The 22,454-nt window shown below is 36.8% G+C and overlaps 1 protein-coding gene across 4 annotated transcripts in view; it reads right to left on the bottom strand.

Annotated features, from left to right (window-relative positions):
• ULK4 (unc-51 like kinase 4) overlaps positions 1-22,454 on the bottom strand; it is a 513,120-nt gene that overhangs the window by 374,237 nt on the left and 116,429 nt on the right. For all 4 annotated transcript variants that reach the window (XM_001917025.6, XM_023620688.2, XM_070237944.1 and 1 more), the window contains exon 22: positions 4,210-4,337. In XM_001917025.6, coding sequence (XP_001917060.4) covers positions 4,210-4,337 — 128 coding nt within the window. The remainder of the gene's footprint in view (positions 1-4,209; positions 4,338-22,454) is intronic.

The raw sequence follows: 22,454 nt of genomic DNA, 5'->3' as shown, positions 1-22,454 counted from the left end.
TCCACAGCCTCACCAAAAGAATATGTTTCCAGAAATTGCCAATGCATTGAGTGAGAAATGGTACTCAGCATAGTTTCTCTTATAATGAGGAATAATGATGTGTTTCCCTTATGATGAGGAAGATTTAACATTTACTCATAGGCCTAAGGGTCATCCGCATTCCTTTTTACGTGAACTGTCTGTTCATAACTTTAGTCTCTGTTTCTGTCAAGTCCCTTTTACCGTTGGTGAGTTTTGTTCCATGTTAAAGACTTCCCTTAAATATTTAATAATTCTTGGTTGTCCATTTATATTTTTTTTTTTTTGAGGAAGATTAGCCCTGAGCTAACATCTGCTGCCAATCCTCCTCTTTTTGCTGAGGAAGACTGGCCCTGAGCTAATATCTGGCCCATCTTCTTCCACTTTATATGCGGGATGCCTACCACATAATGGCTTGCCAAGCAGTGCCATATCCGCACCTGGGATCCAAACCAGCGAACCCTAGGCCGCTGAAGCGGAATGTGCGAACTTAACCACTGTGCTATGGCACCAGCTCCCATTTATATTTTTAAATGGTGCATTACAGTGTTGTTGGAAGTTCTGTGTGTGTGCAGGAGTCGGGTTTACGACTGACGGGCTCCGCTACAGGAATATTAGGCAAGATTTCACTAGGTGCAGAAAGGGACACCCAAACGTCAGCCCCTAGTGGGCTTTGATTGGGGGTTGGTCAGCTTCCCTGAGAATTTCCAAACTCTGGCCAACAGTATGTAAGCCAGGCTGCCAACAATCTGTAAGCGAAGTAGGGGTAGGGGGCTGAAGCCCTTCATCTCTCAGAGTAACTGGATTTTCATACAATTCTCTGATCTTTCACAAGGCACCTCATCTCCCTCTTATCTGTGTCTAGAACCCCCACATTTATAGCCTTTCCAGCCACACTATCCAGAATACATTTCAAGCCTCCTGCGGCAGTGGAAGAGGAGTCTCCAGGATGTTCAGCGCTGGGGAGGAGGGGTGGGAATCAAATCTCCATTCGGTTTGCCCATCAATCCTCCTATCTTGAGTCTCACGTCCCTCTCACTGCCTTCAGTGGTACCTAGTGCCCCTAATTCCCAACCTTTCCAGAGCTCTGTCATGCAGTAATCATGTCTCATCATGGCCTTTCCCCTTGCAGACAAAACGGGATCTCAGCAATCTCCAATCTGTTAAATTAGCAATTATCTGTCAGCTTTCCAGCTCCACAAATACAAAGACACGTGACAACACCGTCGGCTTTAGCCATCTTCCTCCTTGCCCTTGCGGTTTTGTGACTTTTTAATTCTTATTCACAGTTTAACAGAGAATCAGAAGAGAGCATGTTCAAGCAGAAGATGACTGCTATTATTTCTTCAATTAGAAATCTTCCTCCATCTGTTCCCTTTTTCCTCCTGGAATTCCTGGCACTTTGCTTGTGAGGTCTTCTGGACCTATACTGCATCTTTCCAAATGTTTTCACATGAATTTTCCATGTCTTTGTAATCAGCTCTGTGTGGTTCAATGTGTTCTTTCATGTTGCCTTTCAAAGCACTAATGCCATCCCCAGCAGAGGCCATTCTCTTTCAGTTCTTCCGCTGAATTTCAAAAAAGTGCCTCTCCACAGAGTTTTCATTACTTGTTTGTTAAAATTCCGTCTATCCCATTAGTTCTGCCTCAGTAAGAGCTGCCTGTTCTTCTTGTTCCTCATCCTTCAAGCACTGTGTCTCTCTCAGTGGACTATGACGAATCTCTGCTTACTCATGCCTTCCTCACCCACTCAGCACCTGATCAGGACAGGTTGTGGCAAAGAAGCAGGTGGTGAGAAGGAACTCTCCTCTTCAAATGCAGGACAATGTTATCATGTCCCTGCAGCCTCACAGACTGGGGCAGATCAGTCCCCATGTGAGTCCTGCTCCTGAGCTTCTGGGACTAGGAGTGCTGGCCCCAACAACCACACACAGAAAGCATCTGCATTTTGGGCCCTATGGAAGCCCCAAGGTCTGCTATTCACCCAGGTTTAGAAGATAGGGCATCATCTCTGCCACACAGTGCAGGAAGAATGAAGCGTAGCCTTACCTCTCCTTCAAAGCTAAGCCTCATCTCCCAGGCCCCCCTCTATGCTCATCCTGTGTGTTGTGTTGCTCCAGAGAGAGAGCAGAGTGGAAGCCAGGGTTAGGGTATGCATTCAGGCCAACATCTTCCCACTACTGCTCAAGTTTCTAAATATTCATTCAGAGACACAGAAATCAAAGCAATTTCCTAGGAGAACCAAATGCATCACACCCAGGCTCTGATGTCTGAATCTTTTAGTTCTTTCCAGGTAAGGAGTTTCTGGAGTTGGAGTTATGAGGGGTATTTTAGATACAATGATCAGAGAGGCTCTCAGAAGAACTAACCCTTAGATTGAACAAAAACCTGAATGACCTGAGGAAGCTAGCCATGCAAACATCTTGGGTAAGAGCATTATGGGCACAGAGGATAGCAAAGGGGAACAGCCCTGAGGTGAGTGTAATAGGTTTACTGTGCTCAAAAAGCATGAGAAAAACTATGTGGTTGGAATGGAGTGAGTACAAAGAAGAGTCCTAGGAGACAAGGGCTAAAGGCAGGCAGGGACAAGACGAAGTGGGCAGAGTAGGCCATGGTGAGGAGCAGGGGTATTACTCAGCACCACAGGATGCCGTTGGAAGAGTCTGAGCAGGGGAGAAACAACAGCTGATTCACACTGTGTAAGAGATACTCTAGTTGCTACATGGAGGCCAGACTGTGAATCCAAGAAATGATGTAAAACATCTCTTGAGAAACTATATTAATCTGTCCTGGTGAAAAATGACGACAGACACAAGGAGAGATTAGAGGCAGCAAAGTAGTGGTGAGGCCTTTAAAAATAGACAAGAACAACTTCTGCTTCCAGCCATAATGGACTAACAGGGACAGGATTCACCATCCCGACTAAAACAACTAAAATCAGACAAAATATATGAAAGATCAGTTTCCAAGACATGAGACAGAAAACAATGAAGGGCAGTGACCCTGAGAGATGGAAAACAAAGGAGGCTTGTTAGGAGCTTCCACATAACCTTCAGTTAGAAGTGATTCATCCGCAATGTAATGACATGCTAAAAGGCACGTGTCAAGGAGACTCTGACAGAATCCAACAAAGGCCTTCCAAGCAATGAATATGCTCAGTTAAAATCAGGTGCTCATGAACTGATATTGGTATGTGGCAGTACCTTTCTGTGTGAAAGACATTTTCGAAGATAAGATACACAAAATTGCATTAGAGATCAGCACTAACATGAACATTTACAATTGCTTATGATGAGAACACTAACTTTGACCCCTAATTAAGCAAAATGATCTCCTTCTCCCCAAAAACAAATGTTATTCTTCTCATTAGTAGACCTGTATTACAAAATATATATATATATTCAATTATCAGTAGTATATATTTTATGTCAATAAAAAATCTGTGGAAATTTGTTTTCTCTCTTGTAATATAAGTACCTACTATAATACCCACAGTTTTGCCTCTTGACCCAGAAATCCTAAAATATTTACTCTCTAGCTATTCACAGGAAAAGTTTCCCAATCCCTAATCTAGATCAATCTCAACAATTCCAGGCTCTCCTTCATATTCCACAATTAGTAAAAAGCTAGGTCAAGAAATAGACATTAAACCATATTTTCAAGGCTCCTCCAGGTTTCAATAGAGCACATACCGGACAGTTCAGAAGATGTTAATCAGGAAGCATCAGAGCATGCAGGGAACCTGAGCTGCATCCAGAGCAGCTTCTGGGAGGTGAAATCAGGACCAGTCCATGAACTCCTGATCCTTGCCCTGCTCCTTCTACTTCACTAGGCTGCTCCTCCGGGCTTTCGGCTACTCATTCCAGAATCTTACAATAATGAAAACTACAACCAAACCACTTATCCAAGATGCCTCCCAAAGATGCAAAGCAGACCAACTAACACCACGCCATGGATTGTCCTTGGATGGAGGAAACTCCAGGTACTTCCCACCAGCCTGATTCAGTTCCAGAGGTCTTCCCTGGGTCCTCAGTGTTAGCAAGCTGAGGTTGTAAGTGAAATATTAAACCCTTGCAACAGCCTAGAAAAAAAATTTCATTGCCAGGTAAACAGAGGCCAAGAAATACTACTAATAAAACAGGACAGGCACCAAATTGAAGATACTGATGAAACCGTGAGAGAAAATCATACCTTGCTTGGCAGCTGAGCAGCAGCATCTCATGGTTATGAATCAAAATATACAAAAGAACCAGGAAGGCCTTTGCTCTAATGGAAGTTGAGGGGCTGTCAAGTAAACGGATAACTGTAGAGACAAAATCCTGTGGAAGACATTAAAAATCTCTTTGAGAAAACATGAAGTAAACAGGGTAGTCAACTCTCAGGGCGAGTAGATTATAATAACCAAAGAGGCGGCAGGAAATAAAATGACATCAGTTACCATTTTTGCATTGTTAATTTGTGCTAGACTCACACTAAATTTTTAATATGTATTATCTCATTTAAACCTGAAAATGAACCAAAAAAACGTTAAGAATATTATCCCAATTTTAAAAAGGAAAACGAATCTTGAAAAGTTAAGCAATTTGCTGAAATTCAGAGTTCAATTCAAATGCTGGCCAGGTGAACAACAAAGCCTGCCCCTTGACCACTCGACCACAAAAGTGAGTACCTAGAACAACTAGAAGTTACAACTGTGTGTAATCCAAACCTCTGAGCAAACCTGCATTTACAGAAATCACATCTCTAATCCATACGTCTGAGGTCATACAGACATAAAACAAAAACAATATCCAATATATGACACAAAAATAAAAACCTATATTCCTATATTATTCTTTAATTAAAGGTATAATACAACACAGAGGAATAAGTTGGATCTTTTTGTTTTTTGTGGTAACACTGGTTTACAACATTATATAAATTTCAGGGGTGCATCATTATATTTCGATTTCTGTGTAGATTATATCATGTTCACCACCCAAAAACTAATTACAGTCTAGCACCATGCACATGTGTGTAATCACCCCTTTCACCTTCTTTCCTACCCCCTTCCCCTCTGGTAACCACCAATCCAATCCCTCTCTCTAAGTGTTTGTTATCGTTTTTATCTTCTACTTATGAGTGAGATCATACGGTATTTAATTTCTCCCTCTGACTTATTTCATTTAGCATAATACCCTCAAGGGCCATCCATGCTGTCACAAAGGGCTGGATTTCATCCTTTTTTATGGCTGAGTAGTATTCCAGTATGTATATATACCACATCTTCTTTACCCATTTGTCCCTCGACAGGCACCTACACTGCTTCCAAATCTTGGCTATTGTGAATAATGCTGCAACAAACATAGGAGAGCATATATCTTTACGCATTCATGTTTTCATGTTCTTTGGATAAATATCCAGCAGTGGAATAGCTAGATTGTATGGTATTTCCATTCTTAATTTTTTGAGGAATCTCCATACTGTTTTCCATAGAGGCTGCACCACAGAGGGATAAGTATTGACAAGAATTAGGGTTATTCTCCCTTTTAACAGTCAGACTATACATCGTTTCAGGTGCCTATCAATATGCAAAAGAGGAAACAGACAGACACACACACATAATGTTAATGAACGTAAGTAGGCAGGAATGTGGAATTGTATTGTTAGCAAAGTGGCTGCAGAGAGCAGGAATATAGGTCCCCAAAAGTTCTTAACAGAGGCAAGCACCTAGCAGCAACACTATATATCAAAGGCAGACTTTGGAAGCACAATTTTTTTGCCATGTCACAGTCCTTTATAAGGTGCTCTATTGCCAGGTGAGAAGAATTTACAGTCATGCATATGATACTATTTAAGGATGAGGATATATCTATATATTTACATCCATGCATCAGTCTCATCTAGTTCCTAAAGCAAGTAAACAAACTAATTCATCACCTGGGGTAAAAACAGAATCAACGCCAAGGTGTCCTTGAGTAATAGGTCTGTTTCCACCTTTCCAGCACACAGACAGTAGAAAGACCATTTCTACAGAGTCAACTCCCAATTCTGATTTATACTCTATGGTCCAAGGACCATAATCACAAATTTGCTTCCCACGCCAACACATACAAACACATAACTCCAAACCCATCCAAATTTCCACTGGCCATAGACTAAAAAACTGTTCCAGATTACAGGAGATGAAAGAGATATGATAACTGACTGCAATTCGAGATCTGGAAGTTTTGTTTCCCATAAAGAACATTACTGGGACAATTGCAAAATCTGAATAAGGTCTGTAGGTTCGCTAATAACGGTAAAACAGTGTTAATTTCTTGATTTTTAAATCCAAGGCTTGTTTTTATGGAGTATTCAGTGAAGTAATTAGAGTTAAAGGAGCATCAGGTCTGCACTCTCTTCTGAAGTGGGTAAGAAAACATGCACATGCACACGGACGGGTAAGAGCGAGAGAGAGAGAGAAAGACAGAGAGAAACTATAAAGCAAATATGGGAAAATGTTAACATTTGGTGCATGTGAGTGAAAGGTATATTGCAATCCTTCGTATTGCACATCCCACACTAAATCCAGCACCTACCCTAAACATGATACTCCTACTGCTATCATAGCCTTATTTCAATGCACCATATATCTTTCCTAAATTACTGTAACAGGCTTTATCTAACTTTGCTTTCTTCCAATCTCTTCTACAAGCTGCACCACAGTGACCTCCTATAACAGTAAATATGATTATGTTATTCACCTATAAAATATTCTCAATAGATGCTGCACCCCTAGAGATGAAGGTAAATTTCCTTATCATGGCATACAAGGTTCTTCCTAATCTGGCTTTTTATCTTCTTACAAAAATCACTTATCATACCACCACTCCTCTATATACCCCCAAAGCTCACCATGAGTAAATAAACCAAGAAAGAGGAGAATACTGAATACAGGAAAGAGGCAAAGGGAATCCCAGGATGATTCCACAGTAATAGCCACTATAACTAGGCACAGAGGGCTGCCTATCATAATGGAGTTAGTCAGAAAGCTCCAGGAGAGATCTCTTTAAGGAGAAAAAACCTGACAGAATACCTGGTGCATTCAAATGCAATTTGAAAATAAAAAGTGATGTAATAAAAGTTCACTAAATGTTAATCTAACCAAAATTAATAGACAGACTACATGTGTGTAGTGGGGGCTGCCTTGCATCTTAGTTGAAAATAAATCCCAGACACATCTAAGGTTTAAAAAATAAACACAAAATGATTCAAAGATCTAGAAGATGCCATGGGAGATAGAGATAACATACATACATACATATATACATACATAGATTTTTATACATACTTAAATCTTATATTGGGGAAAATGTTCATAAATAATTTATTAGAAAAGAAGAAGAAAAGCATGAGAAATGTAGATGTAAAAAATGTTAAATTCCATATGGAAATAAAACTCTATAAAGGGAAAAAAAAGAATTACCTAAACTACGGAATATACTTGCAGCATATTTTATGGATAAAGGGCTAATTTTCTTGATATATAAATATCACTAACAACAACAAAAATAGAATGAAGAAAAGAAAAACTAAGAACCCTAGAAACAACCGAAATCTTTTATCTTTTCTACATAAAATCACATTAGCCCAGGATAATTTAAGGTATTTCAAAATGTACAGAATATAGGAGGCAAGTTTCACATAAAGTTATTCTAAGAAGACAACAAAAAATGAGAATTCAATATTTCAGCCAATGAAAATTCTCCAACTCCACCCAACCAAAACAAAAAATGAAGCAGAGGTAAACCGTCACATAACAGCTGAATCAGAAGGAAATATCATGAAACAAGCATTTACAGACATAAAAAAGATCCAAGACAGTTAGTTACACAAGAAAAGAAAGTAAAGACAATATACTGTAGGACCACAGATGCAGAAATCCTCAACAAAATACAAGCAAGTTGAATCCAGCAATATATAAAAAGCATAATACACCACAATCAAGTATTCAAGACTGGTTCAATTCTTGAAAATCAATATGATTCACCATATTAACAGATTAAACAAAAAGAACCACACGATCGTGTCAATTGATAACGAAAAAGCATCAGACAAAATCAACATCCATTCATGATAAAAACTCCCACCCAAGTAGGAATAGAAGGGAACTTCCTCAATCTGAAAAGAGGCATCTAGAAAAAACCTACAGATAACATCATACTTAATGGTGAAAGACTTGATGCTTTATCCATCTTTTTTCTATTATCCATCTTTTCATTTTATTGAAATTTATAACTGAGTTTAGAGCAAATATTAATGAATGCAAATGACAGTCAATTTAGAAGGAGAACCTTTCTAAAAAGTCTAGTATTACTTAGAGTTATCCAAAGTTTTATGAACAAGATCATTCATCCATCATTCTAATTTATAAGGAACTGAAAAAGGATTCATGGCAATGAAAAAAAGGAAATTATATTTAAATAGATTTACCTCTCTTACAAAGAGCACAACGTACAACTTTAGTATAAATTGTAAGAAATCACGAAAATGAAAAAGCGTATAAATTTAATGAAAATACAAGCTTACAAGTGATTTGAATACTTTTTTAAATGTTTACGCATATTAAAATGCTTTTCACTAAATTTTAAACATTTTCTTAAATATTCATAGGTTTAGCATTTATGAATTCAACTCCAAAAGCATCATGCTAAAAGTATAATTGGTGCTTTCTTTCTCTTTCAAGTGCCTAGTAAAGTGGCTAGATAATCATAAAGATTGAAACTCCATGGGTTCATTATACTATGTCATGAACAAAATAATTCCTCTTATAAAACAACAAAAATATAGACCATTTAAGAAAAAACTTAAAAAAGAAATGTACGACTTACACAAAGAAAACTACAGATTTTTATTGAGTGACCACAGAACACTTGGGAAAATGAAGCGGCAGCATAATAGATTGGTAGAGAACTTGGGCTCTCGAGTCAAGAAAACCTGCATACAAATGCCATATTCCTTGATCCCAGTTTTCTCGACTTTAAAATAAAGTGGAGATGATTACACTTACACATTTCACAGGCTTGATATAATGACTGATTGCTTTTGTCCAACTAGATACTAAAAAGTATAAAGTATAAAGCTGCAAGAATTACATTTTTGAATTTGTATGGAAAAGATAAATAAAACAGTAGAAAAAGGGAAACAATCGCAAGTATATTTAAGACTTTAGCAAATAAAAAAGATAAAGGACAGACCATTCATTTAATGATATTCTTACTTTACTACTTATACTTGAAAGATTCCAAATAGGTTGTTAAAAACTTAATGGAGAAAAACAACCTTATGATACTATACATCTGTCAAAATAATCTTAGAAAAAGTATTTGAAATATTTGAAACCTTTGGCAAATAATCAATACCTTTATGTGTAAATAACTTTTACCAATAAACAATTTATGAACACTCTAGTTTAAAAAATTACATGAACAAGCGAACAACCAATAAAAGAAGTCTAAAATGCCCACAAGCAAATAAATCATGTACCCTCACAAGTAGGCAAAGAAATGCAAATTTAGGAAGAATAAGAATCCGTTTTATTGCAAAGCAGACTAGCAAAGATAAAAATGGATGACAGCCAGTGGTGGCATGGTCATGCGTAAAAGGATAAATCTTAAATATAGCTCGCATGAAAATAAGTGTTAAACTTTTCCTCCAGCTGGTAGGAAAGTGAGTTGTTATTTCTCAAAAGCCTTAAAAATGTTATTTTCTTCTGACATGGCTGTTATAGCTTAAGAAATTTATCCTAACAAAGTAATGAACCAATGAGCTTCAAGTACAAGAATGCTCATGGCACTATTGTTTATAGGACAAAAACAAAAACAGGAAACAATCTTAAAATCCCAAAGTAGGGGATTTGTTAAATAAATCATAATTGTAGCAAAGACTGCATCTACCCCCATCCAGTATCATCTTCTTCTATCATTCTAAACACTAATGATGCATATGGGGAGGGGAGGTGAAGAAGGGAAGGGAAGTGGTAGAAGTGACACTACACGACCTCCAAAGCCAGGTTTGAAAAGGCTGTGCAGCTTCTGCCTGGTTCTCTTGGGATACTCTCTTGCAACCCAGCCACTATGCTGTGAGGAAGCCCAAGCAGCCTTTCAAGGCCCACATGGAAAGCAACTGAGGCTCTCAGCCCACAGCTCCAGTTGGGTTCCCAGGGAACATCTAGCACCAACTTGCCAGTCCCATGAATGAGCCATCTGGAAAGTTTATTCTCCAGCCCCACTCGATCTGCTCCAGCACACACAGCCTTGCCCCAATTACAGATCTGTGAGCAAAATAAATCATCGTTCTTGTTTAAGCCACTACATTTTGAAGTAGTTTGTTACAGAGCAAGAGATAAGTAAAACATAGCTTGAGTATATAACGAAAGAGGAAAATATTTCAGGCATAAAAAATGTTTCGTACAGCAACAGTCATAATTTTAAAACACAGAAATGCCCACAAATAATTGATGATGAGGTCTATTATATTTCTTCTTGATGGAATGTTATGCAGTCATTACTAAGAAACTTGCAAGACTAAAATAATGTGTTTACGATTTTGAGTGAAACAAACTATAACAAATACCAAAAATAAAAATTGTGCAACAGATTTGTTTGTAACACAGGACCTCCGAGTCCCTTAAGAAGATGCAGTACGTTACACACTACAATTTTGGGTCTAAGCCTAAGAGCAACTTGCACCCTAAATAAATTCTCATTTAGTCATTTCAGAAAAACTGAATGAACAGTACTGACTTGACTCCCTACAACTAATTGCCCAGGGCTCCATATTTAATCTTGAGCAACATGCACCACACCTCTAGAACAGTATTAATCTTACAACACTCGAAGAGGGAAGATTACAGGCTGCAGGCAAAGACTTAGTGCCAAGGGTGAATAATCAAAATTACCTTTAGAGACCAAAAAATGACCTCAGGTCACTTCAGTTTGCAATCCACTATGCATTCAGCTTTGATTTAAATTCATCTTGCCATGCAGCTCAACATTCCTAAATTTTACATGTAGAGAAAAAAAGCACAAGCTGTTGGGGCTGGCCCCATGGTCAAGTGGTTAAGTCCGCGCGGTCCACTGCAGGCGGCCCAGTGTTTCGTTGGTTCAAATCCTGGGCACGGACATGGCACTCCTCATCAAACCACGCTGAGGCAGCGTCCCACATGCCACAACTAGAAGGACCCCCAATGAAGAATATACAACTATGTACCGGGGGACTTTGGGGAGAAAAAGGAAAAAAATAAAATCTTAAAAAAAAAAAAAAAAGCATAAGCTGTTTAGGTCTATAACCCAAACCACAGCACAACAAGTTTATGTCCAACATTCAAATGGAACTTGGTGTTGATTTCAGAATGGACATATCTATGTTACAAAAAGATGATATGATAAAATATTCAAAATGTTAGGAATTTGTCCTAACATATGAAGCCTCCATCATAAACAAAACTATATCTTTATCAAAAGCAAGCAAAAGGATAAAACCTCACTCTAGTACATATCATAAAGACAAAATTATTAGATGAATAAAAAATAATGATGATGAAGAGAACTTAAAATTATCTCTTGCAAATCTCAAGAGATAAAACTGATCTATTTCAATCAGCTGTCACAGGTAAAAATCAGTGAGTACGGCCTGCCCATCAACTGATAATAGCCTCAAGGAAAAACAATGAGAAATCGTGTGGATAACTACAATGACACAATTTTCGTGTTTAATATTGATGGAAATGAAAAATGTACTGATTAAATTTAAAATTGTTTTTGGATTACACTTTCCTTAGAGATGTTCAGCCAAGTATATAAGTAAAATGTCTCTTACAGCACACATTTATGAATGCAGACAGACTAGAAACACGACAATACAAACTCATGATCTGATAATATGCATAATTACCATATTTTAAATGCTTGATTAGCAAGCATTAAGTCAGTATGTCTAGTGACCCTGTGAGAAAAAAAACCTGAGTAGATTTAGCATTCAAATTTTTCAAAATTATACATGCATGAAATTTCATAGTGATCCTCCATAGTACTTCCAAATAGCACAGAGATCTGCAGCTTCTGGTTTATTATTAATCTCTGTTGTGCTACTTGGTCAAAACACTAAATCTGAAGCAACGGCTTCAGTCAAGCTAGACTGCTAAAGTAAAAATGGACAGTGGGTATTGTCAAAATTAATAAGTAAAGCAAAAAATTTAAAAGGCAGTATCTCTAGTCAGTTACACTCAGAAGGCAGTTGTCTTACCAGTGAGCATGAACAAACTCACCTGTGAAATTCAGTATGGCTTTAAAAATTAATGTTTAAACCTTTAAGTGACCCCCAAAGCATATGAAATCCACAGTATGCATTACTGATTATCCAGCTACGAAGTACATTCAAGGTTGCATACCTTAGGAAAAACATAACAGCGGCAGATGTTTGATTCTAGGTAACCTGAGTTGATGTGAGTTTTCTAAGCCCAATTAATTGAAATACAGCAGAGTAGGGCTCTACGAGTTTTATACGCTTTCGATTTTGTAACATCAAGAATCTGGCCCTGAGTTTTTAATGTAAGCTTTTTTTAAATCACACCAGTGATTTCTTTACAAAGCAAGACTAGCTTATTGCAATTTTTATATATTATTCTCCCCTCTCCCTGTGTGCATTTAAATACATATATGTGTGTAGATAGCTAGCTAGCTAGCTAGAGGGATGTTACTGCAGGTTTAGAATGATATACTATCACCCTTATGCTCATTAATTGGCCTTAGCTTATTCAAACATTTCCTGTTTGTCTGAATCTTATTCTCTGACAGATTTCACTAAATAAAAGAACCAAAGTCTTTATAAACGTCAACCCAAAACACAGATCACAGCCCAAAAGACCAAGAAAAAGAAACAAGAAGCCTACACAAAAACCATGGCCAATCGGGCAATTTCATGAGTATACCACAAGATCCACTGTTAAATTCCTCAAATATTCCACGAAAATAACACACCTCTTCCCTCAGAGCACTCTTCCCACCACAGAATAAGTTTCTTAATGTTACAGAGTGCAAGATTGTCATTGAAAGTTGTGTAATTCACATGTGTAATTTATTGACTGATACTTCCTGAATCACAAGGTGGGACGGAGGCTTGGGAGACTTTTAGAAGGGGAATATTAAGTTGTTTTTGAAAGTCGATCTTTTAAAAAAAATCAAAATTAACTTCAAATTTTCCCCTAAACTAAACAGTATGCCTCAAATCATCCATGAAGACCTGTAGACTGAAAGAAGGTGACTAATTAAGTGATTTTTATAAAGACAGAAAAAAAGGGATAATGACACACTTTCTTATATCTTAAACAAGGGATACTCCAGCTAATAATATAGTCTGCATAGCCCACATCATGGCTCCCTTACAGGCCTACAATCACACTCTATCTTTGTCCATCATAAAATTCCAGACTACTAATCTGCTAGAATATTTCCATTAAAATATATGTGGTATGGGGCCAGCCCCGTGGCCAAGTGGTTAAGTTCACATGCTCCGCTTTGGTGGCCCAGGGTTTCACCAGTTTGGATCCTGGGCACAGACATGGAACCGCCCATCAGGCCATGCTGAGGCAGCATCCCACATACTACAACTAGAAGGACCCACAACTAGACTATGCAACTATGTACTCGGGGTACTTGGGGAGAAAAAGCGGGGGGGGGGGAAGAAGATTGGCAACAGTTGGTAGCTCAGGTGTCAATCTTTAAAAAAAAAAATGTGTGTGTGCGTGCGCACGTGTGTGTATATATATATATATATATATATATATATATATATATATATATATATGGTAATGTTCAAAGTTAGTGGGTTTAATAATCCATACTATCCTCAATGAGGGATAGAGTTCCTAAAATTCGGTATATTCTGGGTCTTTTTGTAAGCTTTAAGAAGAAATAAGAAAAAAATACATGTTAGTGTTTCTACCTTCAAATGCATTTCTAAAGAATAAAAGGAAGCTTAGGATACAAATGATGTCAAAACTCAATAAATGTAAACTAAAAATTAATGCATTTTCATCTTTAATAATATTGTTAATAAACACCAGAATTTCTGAAATGTGAACTATTCCACTTCAAAGAAATTCCACAAATGAATACCTATGAGATGTTACACTGCTTTTCATTTCAAACCACACTGCATAGGGGTAAAAACTATCCAGTTTTCTGGTAGGTAGACTATAATACCTAATGTCATCACCACAACCACCAAACACACACACACAAATCTCAAAGAAAAAACTGTTGAAACTTCCACAAAGATCACAAATTTCAAAAGTGAGGTAAGGAAAAAGTGTAAATTATAATTTGAGTGGTATAATATGAATCCTTTTACTTAAATTATGAAAAATTTCAAGGATACAGAAAAGTAGAGTGACTTTAAAAAGTCCATTTAACTTTATCATCTCTTAATTTTTATTTATTTATTTATTTATTCTGGTGAGGAAGATCGGCCCTGAGCTAACATCTGTTGCCAATCTTCCTCTTCTCTTGATTGAGGAAGATTAGCCCTGAGCTAACATCTGTGTCAGTCTTCCTCTACTTTTTTGTATGCAGGACACCACCACAGCATGACTTGATGAGTGGTGTGTAGGTCCATGCCTGGGAATCAAATCCACAAAGCTAAGGCCTGCTAAAGTGGAGTAGGCGAACTTAACCACTATGCCACCAGGCTGGCCCCTAGTTCATTTATTTTTAACTGCTGTATAATGTTCCACCATACAGATATATTGCAATCTAATAATCCAATCTCTTATTGGTTGACTTACATGTTTCTATGTACACATGTACAAGGACATATTCCTAACAGAAATATTTATTGCTATGCTATGTGCATCTTCAACTTTACTGGAGATTATGAAATTGCACTCCAAATTGATTATACCACTTTACCTAGGAGAGTTTCCACTGGTCCATATCTTTGTCAACAATCCTTACTGTCAGACTTACATTTCTGCCAATCTGAAGTGTATGAAATAGTACTCATTTTAACTTTGATTTTATTTATTAACATTCAGTTAGAGCATCTTTTTCTGAGACTACTGACCATTCCAGTTTCTTCTTCCAGGAAGTAACTCTTCACATCCTTTGTCCATTTTGCCTTGTCATTTCCTTTTTATTTGTGGGCTATTTTTCATATGCTGGATACTAATCCTGAAGAAAACTTTCCTAACAACAAGGTCACAAAGATAGCCAGTTAAATTTTCTCGTAAATTTTTTTCAAGTTTTCCGTTTCACATTTTAGTCTTACAATGTAAGAAAAGAGATCTAACACCCAAACATCTGTCAATAGCAGACTGATTGAATGAAACATGGTATATCCATAACTATGAAGTACTGTAAAAAAAAAAAAAAAAAAAAAAAGGATGGAGACCATATCTATAAATGTCTGTGAAGTGATCTCAGATATAGTATTAAGTAAAAAAAGCAGAGTGCAAAATGCTGAAGGCTACTGTTTAATCTAAGAGAAGGAGAGAATATTATAGCATCCACTAGAGGTCTTTTTAGAGTCAACTAAATATACTGATTCAAAAGACTACCACAGATCACATTGTCTACCAGTTTGCTCAGGAACTGGAGCTCGCTGGCAAGGCAGCATCAGATGTTCCTGTCCAGCAGGAAGTCCTCAAAGTCCAGGCAGCATACAGCTCAGGGGCAGTGAGAAGAGAGCCACACTGGGTGGTATGGGTGCCACCTTGGCTTAGAAGCTTCATACCCCACAGGAACCAGTATCACTTAGAACAATTCCAGAGGCATAGCTTTCAGAGTTTTCAGAGACAAGAGTCACTGCACTTGGGAAGCCCAGAGTGGTTTCTACCAGGTATTTAATTAATATCCTCCCAGCCCAGATGTCATTTACCAATCAGGGATCATTTTTACCACAATCAGTGCTGCTTGCTAACATAGATAACAGGTTGCTCTTATCAGGATTCCAGACACACTGAGATGGAAAATCAACTGAAAGTCAAATTCACAGAAGAACAAAGGGTTTTCTTAACCCTTCACCCATAGATAAATATAGATAGGTAGAAAAACAGAGAGAGGCTGGAGTGTGGGGGCAGGTAGATAGGATGAGATAAAAAGATATACATAATATAAGACAAGTAACACATAAATGTTTATAGAGATCAATACATAAATATGGATTTATATATAAAGAGAGAGATAAATAGAGATAGAACGATATAGGGAGAGAGACATAGTTGCTTACATTCGATTACTTTTTAAAAATAGAAGATAAGGGGCTGGCCCCATGGCCGAGTGGTTGGGTTCGCGCGCTCCACTGAAGGTGGCCCAGTGTTTCGTTGGTTCTAATCCTGGGCACGGACATGGCACTGCTCATCAAACCACGCTGAGGCAGCGTCCCACATGCCACAACTAGAAGGACCCACAACGAAGAATATACAACTATGTGCCGGGGGGCTTTGGGAGAAAAAGAAAAAAAATAAAATCTCAAAAAAAAAAAATAGAAGATAAAACAAGAACTCTAATAAAAATGTTTACACTCAATGGGTAAAGAAGGGAACAGAGTGGAGGGGGTAGAGATGGGAAGCCAACTTTTCTGAATCTGATTCTTTGTAAATTGACTTTGGAACCATGTTAAACATTTTACATGATTATAAAACAAATTAAATCAAAATTTCAAAAAGCTATACCCCAAAATCAAAAAGAAAATGACACCTAAATGTAAATCATCTTGGTAGTTTAACAAGACAAAAAAGGATTATTTGAAAAAAATTTACAACATATTAATCTGACTGCACTTCTAGCTGAAAATACCCTAAGTACTAAAACTGCAAAAAAATCACAAGTTGTATTCAGGAATCATAATGTTATTAATACTGGTGTTATTCTGAAACTATTAAATAAAATACTATAAAACAAACAAGAAATTATGTTAATGTCATAAGAAACCAAGATTTTCAATTTAAGAGAAAAAGAATACTAATATAAGTTAAGTAAAATAATGAAATTGGAAATACCACTATAAACAGTTAACTTTTTAAGAAGATATTTCTTATTTCTATCTATTGAAAAGGTCAAGAAATAAGAATCAACCCAGTAGCAAGGAGTACTCCTATCAGATTGTGGTCTCTACGTAATACTTCCCACTAAGGAAGCAGGGCTCTTTTGAAAAATAAATGATTCCAGATCCAGAGCAGAAAATGTACAAAATAAGCCTGGAACATATGGTTATATCAGAGAACAAGAAAGCAAAGACTATTGGAGTCATTACAAAATGACCCAGGAGGCAACTTATAGAGCCTTCCACTGACTAAAGAAGGGACAATCCAAGTAGTAAAAAGTATAATATCTACAATGGAAACACATTAAAATATTAAAATCTGTGAGTTCACAAGGAAACTAGAACCATCAATCCTAAAAGTACAAATCTTTGGAGACCGCTAGGGAACCAGTTAATTATTCTGAAAACCAGTAAATAAGTGAATCAAGCATTTATCCTGACTTTGCAATGTAAACTGTAGCTCAGGCTAACCAAACAGTCGATAAAGTAAGAGTTCTTTTCTGTAGAGTAATTTCAATTAATAAATAAAGATAGAATGATAAAATTAGAATATCAATATATTTTATTCCATAATAAAATAATATACCTGACCAATTATCACTGATGGCTGATAAAACCATTAAGTAGAAAGCTGATGGGGAAATTTACAATCAGTGGATTTGACTGAAACTGTCTGAAGCAACTGCTCACTCTTTTTATCAGAAAAGGGAGAGACAAGTAATTATTATGCGTCTTCTATAATGAAAAACACACACCACCAATGGAGTAGCTTTGAAAAAAAATCAAATTTGAATCTGATCAAACTTGCAAACCTACCAGTTTACAAGAAATACAGGAGCAACATGTGAAAGGACACCATACGTCTATGTTGTTTGCTAGATTCAATTAACAAAATCCAAATGTAGAAAAGTCTATTTTCCTGAACAAATTCATTTCAAGGACTAAAAAAAAGATATAACAGAATCTATACATTTAAAGAGAATTAAGAGATAAATCAACCTGAAATAGAAAGGAGATACATAGACCTTGATTTGGTCCTAATTCAGACAAACAATCCAGAAAATAATCATTTATGAGACAGTCAAGGAAATGTGAATCTTGACTCGATATTAAGAATTTATTATTTGGTATTTAATGATATTGTGAATATATTTATTTTAAAGGAGTACTGATGTTCTAGAAACACATATGAAATAATTACAAAGGATAGGACGTCTGGGTTTTGCTTCAAAATAATTCAGAGGGAAGAGGAGTGCGTATAAAAGAAACACAGTGAAGAGGGAGTATAGACAAAACGAGATTGGCCATGCACTGAAAATTGATGACAACGGGCATATGGAGAGCCTTATATTATTCTCTCAATGTTTTTCAGGTCTGAAACTTCTTATTGAACATACACCCACACACACTTGTGTCCTTTGTTAACCCAGGCTGCCACCCCACTACTCTCACCGTAGGCCTTGTCATTTTCATATCATCTTCATTATTAGTTTCTGGATATTTCTATCAAGTTCAGTTTTTTCTTTGCAAGGACTATGCAGCATTTCTAAGTTTTTTATAGTGAGAGGGTTTGTAAGATATCTACTCAGCCATATTAGTAGAAAAAGGTATCCATTTAGATTTTGTTCTTGTTCTGTTCAGATTTTCTAAATTGCATGAATAGTCACCTTCCACCAGACAGCCTGATATCAGAAGACATAGAAGACTTTGTAACTAGCATGATTTCTGGGCCAAAATGACAGAGGCACAACTTCCAACAACTCAGAAGCAACTTACTATGGTTCACTAATTTAAAAAAACAGAGATTATGGAAAACAGAAAAACATAATTTACCACGTGACCTCTAAGTAATCTGGCTGAAATTTTTAAAGATAGAAAAGTAAATCAAAAGAAATGATGGAATTTTAACCATGCATTTAATACTGCTCTAAACCAAAATATTTTGGCATATGTGAAAGATATATAATCAGGGTGCAATGGTATCACGGTTTTTACTGGCACTGTATCTATTTACAAACATATACTTAACCACAGTGTTATATATAAACTATGAAGCAAAAAGGACTTATTAAAAATGAGACTAACCTAGCAATTATATTTAAAAGTTTATCCTAAAAGAATAATTAAGGACGTCCATGTAAAAGGATTTAGCCATAAGAATGTTCTCCTGGCAAAACCATGGAAATTCTTAAATGTGTAACAGTGAACTGCTGGTATAAATTATGATACCATCTTATGATGGAATGTTATTACCCTTTAAAAATCATACTGAAGAGTTTTATTGACTTAGACACACATTCCTAACACATCATTGAATAGGAAAAATATGGATCACCAGACAATATACAGTTGATCCAATTTCTGTAAAAAAAAATTCTAATAGCATGCATGTAGCAGCACAGAGTATATGTGAATTATGTGTATGTGTGTATGTGTACATATACATATATGCACAATAAACATGAATTTGAAAAGTATATATCAAAATTTTTACAGAGATTACCTCAGGGAGGTAAGCACTCCGCTTGAGTTGTTTGCATTCTATATCCCACATATTCTGAATTTTCAATATTAATCATGTAAACCCTAAAATTCATGTGGTAAAAATCAAACTAGATTAGCACTAGCTACTTTAAGTTTCTAGACATTATAATTAAGGAAAATTGCAGTGAATTCATCCAACATCTTTTTCCCCCACTAAACAGCAGGAAACAACATTTATGAACTCCCAAACTCCTCCAGCCCTAGACCCTGAAGGATATTTGTAGGACACATTAACAGCTTGGAAGAACCAGAAAAATAAAACTACAAAGTAAATCAGGAATTAAAAAAAAAGAAAAATAGCTTATAGGGCAAAGATGAGTAAATAAATTCACACCTAACCTACAAAGCTTTCTTACACCTGGTCACGCCTTCTAGAAGCCTCTTGTTCATAGCCACTCAAGCATGTGAATTGTGAAAAGGTCACCTATTCCCTACATCTAGCAGTGATGCAAGAATTACATATAAAATATTATCTACCCCATGGTTCAAAAAGGTATGCTGTTAAGGGCGGGGATGCGAAAAGGGTTTGTCTCTTTTTGTTTTGTCCAATTTCTCCAATTACTGCAATATGCAGAACACAATTTATAACTCAAGAGAGTCCCCTGTCACTATGGCTGCGATCACTCATTTTTCACATCACAGTGTATAGATATAACACTTGTTTTGGATAAAGGAATCTTCTGGCATTTTGCATATCTACAGGCAAGCAGATCCTTTCAAAGATGATGACCAAAATAAATCATGCAGCATTGATGCACATGGCTGCTTGGTAACGGTCACCTAGGGACACTGATACCCACACAGAGCTAATGCAGGTGATAGTGTGAACTGAACAAATTCCTTCAATACATCCATATCCATTCAAGAATATGAGCGTGATTCAGAAGGGACCACTACTACCATCTAGTTAATCGAGTTTAAGAAAACTTAGCTACAGTTACTATTTCAAATGGAGAATCAGAGAGATTAATTACTACCTGCAAATAACTATGAAAACATGAAGTATGCTGCTAATTAAATAATCTTAAACTCTAAGTTTTATTATTATAGAAATATAGCATGTGTCTTCAATGAGTGCTGGCTAAATTACAAGTAAATGGCACTCTCATCATCTACTTTTCTAGACAACAGTCTGGCATTATTTATGCAGAGTCCTCTAAACGTGGATAACACCTGTGGTAATCTATTAGGGGTGGACACAGAGATGTATGTAACGGGAATTTCACTGCATCAGAGTAAGTAGAAACCAAAAAAGGAGAGGCAAATAGTTCAATAGCAGGGGAGAGTTAAACTGCTGCAGGGTCACAAAAGGAAAAATTATATAATAATTTATTAAATGGTCTTGGAAAATATTTAATGACCTAGTACCATATTCAGGAAAACAGCCAAGAGGCATCAACGCATTTTGATCTTAATTTTATGAATGTGTGCACAAAATACACAGACACACAGACAAAAGACTAAAAAAAGAGAAATCTAACATATTAACAGTACTTATCTCTGGCTAGTGAGATTACAGCTCATTTTGTTTTCTTCTTTAGCTTCTTCTTAGTTTTCTGCAGTAAATAGCAATTTCTTTTATTTAAAAAGAATGGCATAGACCTCTTTTGGGGGACTGAATTTCAATTAAAAAGACCATGATATACAGGCATCGGTTGTCCCAAAGAGAAGAACATATGCAGTTCTTTCTCTCTGCCCAACAGGAGGCAGTAAACCTTGTATTTGCTCCTGGGTTCCTTCCACTTCCACTCATTCTAACCTATCAACAACCAAAGAGTTGAACAAAACTTCAACTTAGCAATAATAAAGTTGGTAACTCTGTCCCTGAAACACATATGTAGATACAAATACATGCATTTTTCTTTAAGTAAAACAATATCCACGTCCTCTGCCAGTACAGCATCAGAAGGGGTCTACTAAAACAGAAGATTTTAAATAAAATCCAGAATCTTAAAACATAACACACAAAATGCTTAATGGGTATAGAGTTTTAGTGTTGTAAGATGAAAAAGTTCTGGAGATCTGTTTCACACTGGCCCTAAGGAAGGCCAATATCACAACTCTACACCATCCAAGTCTTCTTCCTACTTCTCAGCCTCTTCCCATGTCCCTCCCACCCTGTTTGCTCTGCTCCAGCTCCACTGGCCTTCCTTCTCTTCCCAGATCTCCCTATGATCTCTCTCACCTCAGGGAAGCTCAACTACAAAGTTCTTCCCCCAGAGCTTCACATAGTGAGCTCCTCCTTGTCATTCAGGGCTCAGCTGGAATGTCACCCACTTAGAGAGGCCTTCCTGGACTTCTCCCTGGCTACTGATGTCTGGTTGCACTCACTGCACACTGCCTGATGCAGACACTCTACACATTACCCTGTTTAATGGTCTTCAGCGCACTAACATTATCCAAAATTATTCTGTTTCCTTTTTTATTGTCTGACATGAGTATTAGCTCTAGCACTTACACCCTCTATGAACTTGACAAAATTACTCAACACACTATGTCTCATGTGTGAATAATACAGGGTTGCAAGGCACTAAGTGTCTGGCCCATAGTAAATGTTCAATAAACAGTAAATCTTTTAAATTAATAAAAAATAGAACCTTACATTTTAAATGAGAATTCATGATATATTACTGAGCTGCCATAGAGACACTGTAAAAATTATAGGACAAGAGAGAATAGATTCACTTTTCCTTACTCCTCCCACTAAGTACAACTTAGAACCCTGGACACTATACATAAAATAAACATAAGAAGACTCTGAAAGATGGACAGAAGAAAGCAGAATGGTTAGGAACCTCGGCATCTGAGGATCAACATGTCAATGAGTT

The sequence above is a fragment of the Equus caballus genome, chromosome 16 (assembly GCF_041296265.1).
Source record: "Equus caballus isolate H_3958 breed thoroughbred chromosome 16, TB-T2T, whole genome shotgun sequence".
Taxonomy (NCBI): Eukaryota; Metazoa; Chordata; class Mammalia; order Perissodactyla; family Equidae; genus Equus; species Equus caballus.
The sequence above is the reverse complement of the archived record's forward strand: the minus strand, read 5'-3'. Positions and strand labels throughout refer to the sequence as shown.